Here is a 14,568-nt window from a genome sequence, read left to right as displayed (position 1 = left end):
ATAACTGTAATAACTTAAAAATAGGCAGTAATCTAAAATCTAGCCGCCTGATTATTATTATCGACAGGTCATCAAAATTTATGACGTCCCATCCGATATGGATATGAACTCAAAACCGAGATATTTTTGAATATATACCACGTTTAGATACTTGCATTATTTAATGATTATTGAAATAAATATTTTTTGTTTAATATACTTCACAATTGCTTAGTATAGAAAATGGCAACATTGCGAATTATTTAAACTCAATCGTATGAATGTATGATGAAAAATGCCCATGAAAAATATCATATTTAGTACCACCATTGGTTTTAGAATGTTTAAAATTGAAAATATTATAAAATCAATGGTAATACTAATTAGAATGTACCATGGAGTTACAACCCATTGTTTTTCGACAAGGAATCTTTTTTTTTTTTCTGTAAATTATTTAGCGGATAATTATTCTAAAAACATTATCGGTATTAAAATCAAAGTTTGAATGTTTCAGCATTCTAAATTTTTTAATATTTGTGTGTTAAGGATAATTAATAGATCTATTTAACAGCTTTGAAAAATATAGGGGCTTAGTGATTTGAAAATTCTAGTACCTATAATTAATAAATAGTTCAAGTATAATTTAGGTAAATACTTTATTTTTATAAATTTCTAGTTTATTAAATTAATTGTTTCTACATTTTTAAATTTTACAATGATTTTAACTTTTAGAAATTATTTATGTAGTTTACACAAATACTAAATCTAATATTACATATATTTTGCATTTTTGTTAAAATATTGATAAAGATTATTATACTTGATACAAATATTTTATATGAGAAACTGCTAGTTCGAAATTTGAATTTTGAATAAAGTACATCGACATAAAAAAAAAAAATAAATAGTAGTTTGTATCACCACAGAATATTTCTTAGTTCAAAAAATTCATTTGATCAGAGTGAACACGTTTAAAATTAAATGTGAAATGGGACAAGTACGTTTGGTGAATTACCCTGTATTTATCATGATACAAATTTTATCTCCACGTTTGTTATTTTATATTATATAGCCACAACCGAGAATAATAATTACATACATCTAAAATAAAAATAATAGTCTTGTTAAAATCGGAAAAAGGTCATGACTTCTTAAGAGCAACTATATAATTTATTGTATGAAAATTATTGATGCTTATAAATAAAAAGTATATAGATTTCAAGTCCACATCAAGACAAATAACATTTTGGTACTATACCTACTTAATGCAATATCAGTATCATTTATTCTTGAAAAATCTTAAATAAGAAAGTGTAATCGTGTAACATTAATCTTTCAAGAATTCATTGGTTGTGGAAATGGTAGTATTTAGGTAATAAGTAAGTTGCAACTCTTATAAAAAAAAAAATCATTTAAATTTTTAATAATACTTTGTCTTTAATATACAGTATCAGGATAAGATGTTAAGCTGAATAATGGCAAGCCAAAAAAAAAATAGGTAGCTTCTTAGTATTTAACTACCTATTAGTCCTCACCTAACTTGTCATTGCATAGTTTAGATTGTTTAGAGTTTAAATTTTTTATTATCAATGTGTTAAAGATGTATCACAAACATATACATAAAAAGACAAAAAAAAAAATAAAATATTTTGGTCTGTGGAGGTTACAATTAGATAAATCGTGTATCATAAAATGCATAATAAAATCATAATATTATGTACAATTAAGCTCATACCATGTTTGAGTTCTAGAATCACCCTTGGTATTAAACCTTTGATTTAATGACTGTTTTAAGGTCAATTTTTAATTTAATGATATAACTAAAATTGTATTATTATTCATTCTATAATATGACATTTAGTTTTTTAATTATTCAATACAATAAATAATAAAATAAATATACATCTGACATATCAGTTGTTTTATTGTTTTACTTATCATCAAATATGTAATGAAAAAATGTCCTTATATTACAATCTAAAACCCTTAGAAAAAAAAAAATAATAATAAAATAAATATCATAAAAAAGTTAAGTAAATACATTTAAGCTAATGTAATTTTCCATTTTGTTGATAATAAAATGTATGTACAACGTTTACGAGACATTTAGACACTGCATATACATTATACAGTGCAAAAATAATTGGTCACTAATTTTCAAGAAAAAGTACATTTTTTAATTAGTTTTTACATTGGTATTCAATAGAAACTCAAACCTTTGACGTGTAATAAATGAGAAAATGAAAAATAATCGGTTACCAACTCAATATTATAACCCAAATAGATTATAGTAATGAATTAAATATAATTTTTCTGTTTTAGATGGAGAGATCTAGAAATAAAGTAATATAAAAAAGGTTTTTGATGCATATAAAATACAAAATAGCACTTAAGCAGTGCTAGATGATGAAGTCTGTTGCCCAGGCACTGAATACTGGGGTCTGAAATTGGTGAAGTTAGTGTTGCCAAATGCACCATTTAATTGCCCATTTTGAAAACCATTAGGATATTGATTGCTTATGGTGCCAACTAGAATAAATTTATTATGTTATATATAAATTAATAAAACCATTTTAAGTAAAAAAAAATAATATTAACCTCCAGATTGTTGTTGGGAAGTGGAAGTAGCTGAAGATGTGGTAGCCGCTAAACGAGATAATATCGATCTCTCAGACATTTGAAGTCGCTGAGCAACTGGAGGTATACGAGCTAATGTTGCTGGCAATCTGCTTACATCAGATTTCATGTCTGACAAAAGTTCTTCCAGTTGATTTAGTACCTAAAATAATAGCAAACACTTTAATAATTGTATCTATATTTTGAAATTTTACCATACTTTGTGAAGAACAGCATTGGCTGGTTTGTTGCCAGCTAAACTTTCTTTAGACAAGTGTTGGTGTGATTCAGCCAAGCACTCTACTTCAGCAAACCGAGCATTTAATGACATTGCTGGATGATTTGGATCTTGTGTAAGGTTCAAATAGGCAGCTCGCCTAAGTTGTTCCTCAATAACAAGTGCTTGTTCCAATAATTTAAATCTTCTTGCCAAAAATTTATTCTTGATTTCTAAGAAGTTTCCTTTACCAACATCCATTTTAAAAGGTTCATTGATAATAGCAAAACGGATGTCGTTCTGAATATCTTGCCAACGTCCATAACCATGTGTTACAATACCCGCCAGTAACCAATAATCATGTCTTAAAAAATAAAATAATACAAAATGTATCAAACTAATTTATAATGTATTCATATAAATTAACCACCATATTATGATCGCTGGCAGTCATTTGTAATTCTTAAATTTTATATATTTGTAACTGCTGGCACCCACCCATATTTTATCATTATCATCAAGTCACATGATCACTGATGACCATAAATGAATTTATAGTTTTATATTATTAACTTTTCTATAGTGCAACAATAATGCACCAAAATAAGGACCGTGGCGTAGCAGGAATTATTACAATTTTTTTGATATAGGTACCCATAATATATTATTATTTTTTAAATATTTAGTGTTCACAAATTTGGAAAACATTGAAAAATATGTTTGACGTATAAAAAATACTTATTGAATGACTGGTGGTGGTCACATGGTGGTTTATGTGTTAACAATCATTTTAGGTGAATGTTATATTTATAGAGAGAAAAAATCCATACCTTCTATGCCAGATTTCATATTCTCGTCCAGGAACTGCAGCTTTTTCTTCATTTACCCATAATGTATGAAGTTCAGTAAAACCACCATCAGCAATGTTAAACATGAACTTCCTAGTAATTTTGTCTTCTTTATCATTTTCAGTTCCAATGCCAGCCGCCACTTTAGCTCTTTCAGCTTCTTCTAATAATTTTTTCTTAGCTTCATCATCTGCTTGCAGCGCCTTTGCTGATGCTTCTGCGGCTTTCTTTTCTTCCTACAAAAATAAAAATTGTTAATAACAAAATTAAAAAAAAAAAAAAAAACTGGCATTTACTTCTTTCTTATCAGCTGTGGATGATTCAGATTCTTTTTCTTTTTCTTCTTCTTTTTTAACAGTTTCAGGTGTTGCTACAGAATTAGTTTCTTTTTGTTCAGTTGTCGATGAAGGATCAGACTGTTCAACCTTAACTACACTGTCACTTTCTTGAGTGCTTTCTTTTTCTGGAGTTTTTTCTTCAGTTGGTTTTTCTTTTTGAAGATTCACTGCTCCTTCAGTTTCTTCTTTAACAACAACCTAAACATTTTTTCATACAATTCAATAAATAGTGCTATATTTTATAATATTCGCTTATTGATACAAATATAGATAAACATAGTAAAGTATAAATTTGTTTTAAGTATCAAAGATTTGAAAAACAAAATTATAAGCTGCATATTTTGAACTTTTCAAGTTTTAGTGTTATTTAAATACAATTATATATATATATATATATATATATATATATATATATATATTTATTTAATGATTTGTTAGCGTATGTTATAAACTATAAATATACCTTTAATATGCATGACTTTCTTTAGTAACACGATCAGAAGCAATAAAAAAAAATTAAGTATTTGTTTTCTTAACAATAAAAATATGGCACTTATAGTAAAATATGATTTATCTGAATTACAGATATCATGGGTATTAAAACCATTCATTATAACATTCTAATAATAAACTAATACCATATAAGACTTATGTTTATTAAGAAAATATTAGTTTTTATGAGGGAAAGAAAAAGAATAACTTGAGAATTTGAGATATTTACACACATTATGCATAAAATAAATATATTACTATAATATTAGGATAAGAAAGCAAGTTTGATAATTATTATGAAAAAAACTATTAGGGGAGTCAGTTCACACTTGTTACACAAACAAAATACTACTTTCAAATTAAATATCCAGTGATCTAGTTTAGGAAGGGAATACCACATAAAAGGGATCCCTATTTTTTAGGTGTATCTGAAAATCATCTATCTTTGTTACAGAGATCTGAGTGCCTTCACATCAATATAATAAGATTTACGATTTCGAAAAGTTACGTAACTTAACATTATTGTCAAACTTATTTTAAGTAAACATACTCATTTTTAATTGTACAATATTTTTTTTAACCTTACAATATAAATTATTATTTTAAGATTAATTGTTGATCATTGAAGCATACAATAATAATGATAATAATAATCAGAACATATATTATCTAGCTGCAAAAGCATTAAAATAATTCTTTGTATGTCAGTTGTACATTATTAATTTTTGATTAATTTAATGACTAAACAAACATTTAATGATTTGCAAACTAATTTTACTCACAGTTGTTTCTTCTGGTGTATCATTTTTAGCAGATAATTCATTTTCTAATTTAACAGGAGATTTGTCAGTACTTTCTTCAGATTTAATTTCTGTTGGTTTATCATCAGTAGTTGCTGGTGTTTCTTTTAATTTCTCTTCAAGATCCTTAAAAATAATTAATAAATAATAATTTATTAAATACTATTTTTGGTAATTGAATTGTAAGTATTGTACTTACTTTTGGTTTATTTTCTGTTTCAATTTCAGTTTTTTCTGAAACAGTAGTTGTTGGTGTTGAAGCTTCAGAACGTGGTACAGGAGTTGAACTAGTAGATGCATCAGCTGCTTTGATAGTCTGAATGGGTTTGCGAATAAGCTCTGGCATACTGTAGAAACCATTTATTTCTTCAAACTCTTGAACCTTCAATTAAAAAAAAAATTGCATTTTATAAAATTAAAAAAAACTCTTAGATGGCTAAAATTATATAAATTAATATAATTTTAAATTGTAAAATATATATTCAACTATGATACAGATGATAGTACTCAATATCTTCAATATGCAAACATAATATGAAGAGGAGCATAATATATTATGCATTAACGATTAGGGATATTATACATATTTTGGAGACTTAAACTTTATATAATACTTACTTTTTTACGAATTAATGACATAACACCAATTCTTGTGAGTACATGTTGTCGACTTAAACCTTCACGTGGTACACCATCAGCAAAATTTTCAGAATTGTCAGCACCAGGTTCACACAAATGACGCATAAATAATGAAACATATGCTTTGAAATTTTTTTCTGATTTTCCTCTCAAATCTCTTACAAGCCTAATTATATTATAACAAATGATGTAAATATATAATTATTACAGATAATAATAACAATATAAATCCAATATTACCATTGAGAGTTGAAGGCATCTTGAGGTGGCATTCCGTATCTCATAATTGCATTTAAGAAGGCCTTTCTTTGCCGAGCATTAAATCCAAGTACCTTAGAGTAATAAGAATATATATAGTTAAATAAATATTTTGTACTATACGAGGAGCCTTCAATTACAATTTTTGTTTATGTATGAATTAGTTTTCATCAAAAAAATTTTCATGCCTTGCTTTGAAACTCAGCTATTGAAAAATACCTCTGATGGAATAAAGTTGTTATAAACTTTAAATTTGATATTAATTAATAATTTGATTTACTCTTACATACTTATAAAATTTAACTCAGTCCCACCTCTATTAGGGGTTATATATTAGCATTCAAAGAAAGAAGTGTAATGTATTAAGAATTAAGTGAAAAAATAATATATAATATTCCACACTGAACGTAATCTCTCATTTTACTGAGCAACTGTGTGGTATTAATTAATTACTTTCAATGCACACGTGTAACAGTTATTCATTAATTACATAGAGACAACAAATGTAAAAAAAAACAAAACATTTACTTATAATGTAGAAAAAGGCCTTTAATAAAAGCACAAGTTACTTAATATGCTATTATTCTAAATCTGCTTCTTTTAATTTACCAATTAGGCAAACATAACATTTTATAAACTCTAAATGTTTGCTTGGGCCATGTTTGGATTATTATTTAAATATAAGTATGAAATTGCTACTTACTTCAATATTTCCACCCACTCTAGCCAATAATGGAGGTAATGGTCGATCTCTCTCTTCTTTTCTTTCAGGTTTACGTTTAAGTTTTTTACCAGCTTCTCCATCCTTTTCATCAAAGTCGTCATCTTCTTTGTCATCATCTTTAAATTAGAAAATATCAAAAACAAAAAAGAGGTTTCCAATATCAGAAATCATACCTGATGGTGCAGAAAAGTCTGAGTTATAATCAGACAGATTTTCTTGCCAAGTAGTATCTTCACGCGTTGAATCTACAACACCACCACCATCATTGTAATTAACTTGTTTACGAACACGTTTTCCTTTGCCTAATGTTCTAGAAATATCTTCTTGGTGTTGTTCATAATGATGACGAAGCAATTTAACCCAATATGCAGGATCAGTATTTTCTGCTTCCTGTTTTATAACTTCTGTATTAGCTTCTTCTTCTTCGTCTTCTTCTTTAGTAACATAACTAGCCACTTTGAATGATGACAAATACTCATTTGACCAATTTTCTTTTTGTTCAATACCAATTTTCGAACGGTCTAATAATTCTTCAACTGCTTTGTCATCATAATGAATAGCTTCTTCTTCTTTACCCTGATATTTACAATAATAATATAATTATTTTTATTTTTTTTTTTAAATAAAAATTACTATTTAATATTAAATTAAATACCTCCTCTTCTTTAAATAATTCCTCAGTACCAAATCGTAATATATCATCTAATTCTTGTTTAGTAAAATTAGTCTGTTTTCCTCCCATACCAGGTCTAACAACTAAGTGAGTTAACATCATTTTTCTTTTGGCTACTTGTGTAACTCGTTCTTCAACTGAATTCCTTGTCACAAAACGATATATCATAACCTAAAATAAACAAAAAATGTATTTATAATTTAGGTTAAATAAACATAAATTAATAATTGTATTAAAACCATTTGAGAAATACAAAATGCAAAATATATGTATAAAACAAATCATCACCTTATTTGCTTGACCAATACGATGAGCTCTTGAAAAAGCTTGTATATCATTGTGAGGATTCCAATCAGAATCATAAATAATAACTGTATCAGCAGTTGCCAAATTAATTCCTAAACCACCAGCCCTTAAAAATTAATTCATTTAAACATTATAAACATGTGTTAGATAAAACAATAGTATATATTATTTAATACAAAAACAATAAAAATTATTTCATGAACATAATTTTTAATCATTTAGAATAACTTATATTTCTATAAAATACCTGGTTGAAAGCAAGAATACAAATTGTTGAGCACCAGGCGCATTAAATCTATCAATTGCTTCTTGTCTTTGATTTCCTGTTATAGAACCATCAATTCTTTCATATTTATAACCTTCTCCTTCGAGATAATCTTCAAGAATATCTAACATTTTTGTCATTTGAGAAAATATCAAAACTCTGAAAATATTTAAAAAAATTAATGTTACCATTCCATAATTGATTAATATTCATATATTATGTTAAATAAATTCATTAAATTAAATTTACCGGTGATTTGTTTCTTGGAGTTTTTTAAGCATCTTAGATAATAAAACTAGTTTTCCAGCAGCTCTAGTAAGAGCACCAATTTCATAACTTCCATTGATAGATGTCGGAGCTTCTTGAGCAGCTGCAGGGAATAGGTATGGATGATTACAACACTTTTTTAAATCCATCATAATATTTAATAAGGACACTTGCTGTCCTCCACCTCTTGGATTTAAAGCTTCAAAGTTTCTTGTTAATATATATTTATAATATTTCTTTTGCATTGGAGATAATTCAACACGTACAATAAATTCTGATTTTGAAGGCATATTCTAAAATTAAGTTAATAGTAAATAGTAATATACATTTTTTAAGAATTAAATAAAAATATACTTTTAAAACATCAGCTTTTAATCTTCTAAGCATGTGAGGTCCTAACATTTCATGAAGACGTTTGACTTGCTCTTCTTTTGAAATATCAGCAAATTCATTTTGAAAAACTGTTAGATCATTAAATTTCTCAGGTGTCAAAAAATTTAATAAATGGAATAACTCTTCTAGATTATTTTGCAGAGGAGTACCAGTTAATAGTAACTTGTTACGAATATTGTAGCCAGCCAAAAGTCTAAAAAACTGTATTACAACAATTATATTAAGTAAATTAAAAAATATAACCTTATTTAAGTATAATTTTTATTTAATTACTTTTGACTGGTTGCTTTTGAGCCTGTGAGCCTCATCCACAACTAATACAGCCCATTCAATTGATCCTAACAATGGGGCGTCTATTGAAATTAATTCATAACTTGTAAGTAATACGTGAAATTTAACTGCGCCTTTTATCTTGTTACAACGTACACCAGAACGAGAATCATCAAATGAAAATTCATTTTCTCTAATTGTCACTCTAGAGTCCTTGTCTCCCACATAAGAGACAACATAGAAATCTGGTGCCCATGTTTCAAATTCACGTTCCCAATTAATAAGTGTTGATAGTGGTACACTAACCTAAAATTTATATAAAAAATGTAATAAATAAAAGTAAGATAACATATTTTTGTACAACTTACCAAAAATGGACCTTTGCAGTGTCCTTCTTTGTAAAGAGAATATAAAAATGTTATAGTTTGAATAGTTTTGCCAAGACCCATTTCATCAGCTAATATTGTATCGATGCCTTGACCCCAAGAATATCTTAACCAGTTCAAACCTTCTAACTGATAAGGATGCAATTCCATACCAGTATCTACTACATAATCAGGTTGCTTTTCATATTTCTTTTTTAAATCTGATATTGGCTTATCAGGGGCTGGTACAAATTTGCGACTGAAAATAAATGTAATGAATATATGATTTAAAATTATTGAACTTGAAAATATATAATAAAAAAATAAACAATTTAATAAAAATTGCACCATAAAAAATAGATTAATTAATTAAAATTATTATATTCAAGTAAATTCTTTAGATTTTGTTTTTGAATTAAACAAAATACCTTAAATATTCACTTAAATTACAAAAATTGGATTTTGGTCAAGGTCACAAAATAAATTTAAACTATATTATGAAGGAAACACATTGAAAATGCAAGAACATCAGCTCTTTAATTACAATAAATATTAAATAACATACCAAGTAAGCCCCATAGTTGCTTTAGGAGTTTCTTCATCTTCAACTGAATCTTTTTTGCTACTGCCCCCCTTTTTTCCTTTCACTTTTTTGTTTTTCTTTGATGTATCACACGATGCTCTTAATTCCTATTTTAAATCAATAATTATTTATAAATCTAAGAAAAATTTTATGATAAAATTTACCCAATAATAATCAATGAATGATTTTAAATCTGTATATTCAGCATTTTCGTGTTCCCATGTAGCTAAGCTATATGGCAAGTCTCGCCATTTAACTAAATACATCATACGTGCATCTCTTAAATGCTTATGATTTAAAATCCTATGGACTAATAGCCATTCTGGTTTTACGCCATATCTAAAATATATACATATTTTTATAATGAATAATTAACAATATTATATCAAATGTAATGGTAATACCTGTAAAATTTTTCTTCTAATGCAGATTGATCACCGCCAACTTCACGAAGTCTTTTCCATCTATTGTCCAATTCATCTAATGGTTCTTCTAATTTGGGTGGTTCATCCATATCATACTTTCGCATATAACTTCTAATAGTAATTGGATGAAAAACTTCCATCTATATAATACATTTGATTGTTTAGTATTAAAATAATATATCTAAATATTACGAGGAAACACTTACTTGAACTTCAGACACCCAGTCACATTTCCAGTAACTTTGATCTTGCCATTTCACAAAGTATTCGCGTTGCCTTTGTTGCTTATTTCGTCGTCTATTAACTTTTTCAGTTTGTTCATCAGCTGGTTTATTAGGGTCTTCTGGTAATGGTTTCCAACGCCAAGTTAAGATTTTTGATACTTTACCAGGTAATGGTTTAGCCTAATGGTATTTCATATTAAAATAAATTATTAAAAAATAAATTGATTAAATAAGTTAATTTTCTTCAATTCGTCCTTACCGAACATCGAGGACACTTCCAATCACCATCAGGTACATCTGTAATAGGTGGACTCAAACAGAATGTATGATAAGCGGCTGGACATGAATCACAGCATAAAAGTTCACCTCCATCTTTACATACTCTATTATCATAGTATACAATGTATTAGTTTAAAGTTTATCAAGATGTTTTTATTTTTCTAGTAGTTAGAATGATTATTAACCTGCAAAATTCTTGATGTTCATCTTCTTCTTGTTCTTGTCCACCTTCGCTTTCACAATGTGGACATGACCATTTTCCTTCAGGAGTATCTTCTAACTCTGGTTCCAAACATACAAGATGATATGCTCTTGGACAAGTATCACATAAGATAATCTCCCCTCCTTGTTGGCAAACCTCACAGTAATCTTGATGATCTGTTTGCTAATGTAAAAATGATTGAATATGTTAATGTTTTATCTAATATATATATATATATATATAAATAATGTAATAACCAATATAGGATAAAAACTTACTTCATATCCTTCTTCTCCATCACCATTACCATCTGGGAATTTTGAAGTCATTTTGGTCTTTTTCTTTTTTTTGGACTTATTACCAATTTTAGTTTTTGCTTTCTTTTTAGGAGCATCAGGATCTTCAACTTTCTTTTCTGGTACTTCAGCTTCAGCAGCAGCACCTTCTTCAGCATCTTGCAGCATTTGCTCAAATTCTGCATCAGAATCACCTTGAGTGTCTCCAGTTCCTACACCTTCAGCATCATCATCCTAAAGAATAAATAACCAATTATAAACATATCAAAAAAATATAAATGGCATAATTTCCTAAGAAATTAATTTTAATTTAAACTAACAGAACTTGCTTGTTTGCGTTTTCCAAGCCTAATTTTTAATGTGGGAACTTTAGAAGTAGATCCTTGTGAATTCCTCTTATTACCACCACCACTGCGTTTAGCACGATTACTTCGTTTTTTACTCTTTTTTTCTTCTACTTCTTCTTCTTCTTCTAATTCATCTAATTCATCTACTGATCTTGACTGAAAAATAAAATAAGTTATTTTGTGAAACTTATAAATACTATAATCCTCTTATATGACAATATGCAGATATTTGTGTATGGATATTATAGTTAACTTTACTTTTAATTTAAAGCTATAATTAAATACTTTAAATATTTTTTTATACCTCACATACCTTGTGCCTAGAAGTTGAACTTTTAGGCTGATATTCGGGTTCTTCATTTGCTTCAAACTCTGGTTGTTCTTGATTAGGGTTTTGCTGACAGAAATCACGCCACTTAGCAGCAACTAACATCATCATTTTAGCAATCACAACCTACATGAAAAAAAAAAAATTATAATACCTTTCTAAATTGAAAATATTAAATTTCTTACCTTAGGATTTTCTTTAGCAAGAATAGGCCTAACATGTTGCTGAAATAATTTGTAAGTGGTTAAATTTTGATAGTCAGCATCAGTATAATCAATTGAAACATCTTGTAAACCAAATGTTTGACAGACTTCTTCAACTGATGGCATTCCAGCTAAAAGAGTAAAAAAAAAAAAAGTAGTTTTTGGTAACTTTTATTAATTTAAATTAAATCATACTGCCATTATTATCTTGAGATGTACTGGGCTGATGATGTTTAGAAGACGAATTTTTTGATTTCTTAGACTTGCGATTTGAATAATCTGAATCATTAGCAGCTGTAGGTTCTTCTTCAAAATTACCAAAATCACTTTCCTATAAATATAAATATATCCAATTATAAACTTAAGTTAAAATTAAAAAAAAAAAAAAACAAAAAAAAAAAAACAAATACCTCAGCACTATCTCCACCCCTTTTTCTTTTCTTCCTTTTCTTTTCTTTTTTGGAATCACTTTTTGCTTTACGCTTTTTACCTCGTTTCTTCTTGCGACCATCAGGATCATATTCATCATCCTCCTCCTAAACCAAACAAATAATTAATATATAAATATTAAGTACCTATTTAAAAATGTATGAAATTATTTTAAAGCAAATGTATTGGAAATGACTAAATGATAATACTAACCTCTACACGTTTTTCTTCTTCAGAATCAAAAGAGTTTTCTACCCGACTTGATGGTTCATCATATTCTTCTAAAAATAAAAAAATATCAGTTGATTTTCTAGAAAAATTAACTGAATAACATAAAACAATTTTATTTAATAATAAGTGTTACCTAAATATTAAACCATAGCAATTATTGACTGAAACTCTAATTTGATGTTAATAATATTGAAAAGTAATTAAACTATAAGGCTAGGCATTAAGTATTAAAACTAAATACAGCAACATAAATTAAAAAAGTAATTATGTTTTGATTAAAATAGGAACTTTTTTACATAAAACATATGTATTTAGTTAGGTGTTTATGTATACTATATTCTCTGTGACTACTTTTATTTATATATATATATATATAATTTTATCAACTAAGTAAACCTTCAAGTAGGTAAATAACCAATTAAAAAAGAAACAAGAATACAAAAATTATATGTGTAGTCTTAGGCAAAATTATATAAAGCTAAAGAGTTGGGTAATGGATTTGTTAGCCAACATAAATGAATTGATAAGCATTTGGACAAAAAATTCACGAGTTCATGAGAGAATCAAATAAAACGACTCTTTAAACGTAATCCCATTTCTAAGTTTAAACTTTAAGATTAAAACGTTAGCATCACAGCGAAGAAAAAAGTGAGCATTTAAAGTTGGTAGGAAGGCATCGGAAAGGTAACGAAGGTGAACACCTTGTGGTTAGTACCTACGAGGTATCGTAAACAATTTTGGAAATAGATAGTGTAATCGTTTATTTTAAATATTGACCGCGGCAAAGAAAAATCCAGCGGCGGCATCGTTCCACCATTTTGTTTACGGTTGGCCCCATTCGCGAAAACGATGGCCCTAATGAGCCGATTAGAACGGGCGGCGGGGTGGGGGGGGTATACGAGACGACGGCGGACGGTACGCGCGCGCCGCGGGGACGACGACACCGGCGGCGAAAAAACCGCCGTCGTCGGGGCAGAGTACGCGCCGGGCATTATTACCGGTGAAAGACTCCTCGACTTCTTCGTCCGATGCCATCGCGTTTGCCGGTGATCTACTGGCCGCCGCTGTGCACGTTGGATATCACCATCGGACGCGGACGCCAACCACGACGGACGGAGCAGCGAATGCCGTGCGGTCGTACTCGGAACAACACGCGCACCGTCGTTGTCGGTTTGTTGTGGTTTATCGCAGTCGCAGTGGTTGTCGTTGTCGTTGTCGTTGTCGTCGGCGTAGGGCGACGCGACAGACGTTGGCGGCGTTCAGCGGTGTGGACGCCGAAAGCGGAAAAAACACAAAACCGCGGAAACGAAAAAAAATTAATAATAATAATAATCAACGATATAAGCGTAATATCGCGTTGTAGACGGTTCGCGTTGTTTGGTTATTGTCTTTGGAGTACGCGCACGGGGGGAAAAAACGCGATCGGCGTTTGTGCGCCTGCGCACTGGACGGCGCGCTCGTGGAAAACAGCGCCTCGGTTTCGGGTAGTGGACGATTTCGGAACGACCGCGTCCAAGACCAGACCGGTCGGCGTGGCGCAGTGCGCGGGGGAGAGCGGTTCGGCGGCGCGG

General features: G+C 29.1%; 1 protein-coding gene across 7 annotated transcripts; it reads right to left on the bottom strand.

Moving 5' to 3' along the window:
• Positions 1-1,883: 1,883 nt before the first annotated feature.
• LOC112601372 (chromodomain-helicase-DNA-binding protein Mi-2 homolog) lies at positions 1,884-14,386 on the bottom strand. 7 transcript variants are annotated; one of them, XM_025348970.1, is made up of 32 exons: positions 13,996-14,386; positions 12,980-13,047; positions 12,748-12,873; positions 12,533-12,668; positions 12,320-12,468; positions 12,111-12,260; positions 11,780-11,962; positions 11,442-11,693; positions 11,147-11,346; positions 10,942-11,065; positions 10,665-10,862; positions 10,438-10,598; positions 10,198-10,372; positions 10,016-10,140; positions 9,454-9,709; positions 9,089-9,391; positions 8,777-9,016; positions 8,405-8,715; positions 8,138-8,314; positions 7,873-7,996; positions 7,567-7,755; positions 7,085-7,487; positions 6,891-7,027; positions 6,170-6,261; positions 5,909-6,095; positions 5,490-5,672; positions 5,273-5,416; positions 3,957-4,196; positions 3,643-3,896; positions 2,816-3,176; positions 2,578-2,758; positions 1,884-2,508 (listed from the first exon to the last, which is right to left on the bottom strand). In XM_025348970.1, exons 1-32 carry the CDS (start codon positions 14,030-14,032, stop codon positions 2,369-2,371), a joined length of 6,006 nt encoding a protein of 2,001 aa, XP_025204755.1. In that variant the 5' UTR covers positions 14,033-14,386; the 3' UTR covers positions 1,884-2,368. The 7 variants fall into 7 exon arrangements, with proteins under 7 accessions (XP_025204755.1, XP_025204759.1, XP_025204763.1 ...); XM_025348974.1 differs by having other exon boundaries at positions 6,891-7,015; XM_025348978.1 differs by having other exon boundaries at positions 6,891-7,012.
• Positions 14,387-14,568: the final 182 nt, after the last annotated feature.

The sequence above is a fragment of the Melanaphis sacchari genome, unplaced genomic scaffold (assembly GCF_002803265.2).
Source record: "Melanaphis sacchari strain LSU unplaced genomic scaffold, SCAv2.0 Contig77_pilon_pilon, whole genome shotgun sequence".
Lineage (NCBI taxonomy): Eukaryota > Metazoa > Arthropoda > Insecta > Hemiptera > Aphididae > Melanaphis > Melanaphis sacchari.
The sequence above is the reverse complement of the archived record's forward strand: the minus strand, read 5'-3'. Positions and strand labels throughout refer to the sequence as shown.

What these genes read in the sequence shown, in the direction of transcription:
- LOC112601372 (XM_025348970.1), bottom strand. Translation starts at nt 14,032, where the DNA reads ATGGCATCGGACGAAGAAGTCGAGGAGTCTTTCACCG. An exon ending in ATGGAGAAGAAGGATATGAA is followed by an intron (nt 11,347 to 11,441) that starts GTAAGTTTTTAT and finishes TTTTTACATTAG; the next exon opens with CAAACAGATCATCAAGATTA. An exon ending in CTCCAAGAAACAAATCACCG is followed by an intron (nt 8,315 to 8,404) that starts GTAAATTTAATT and finishes AAATATTTTCAG; the next exon opens with AGTTTTGATATTTTCTCAAA.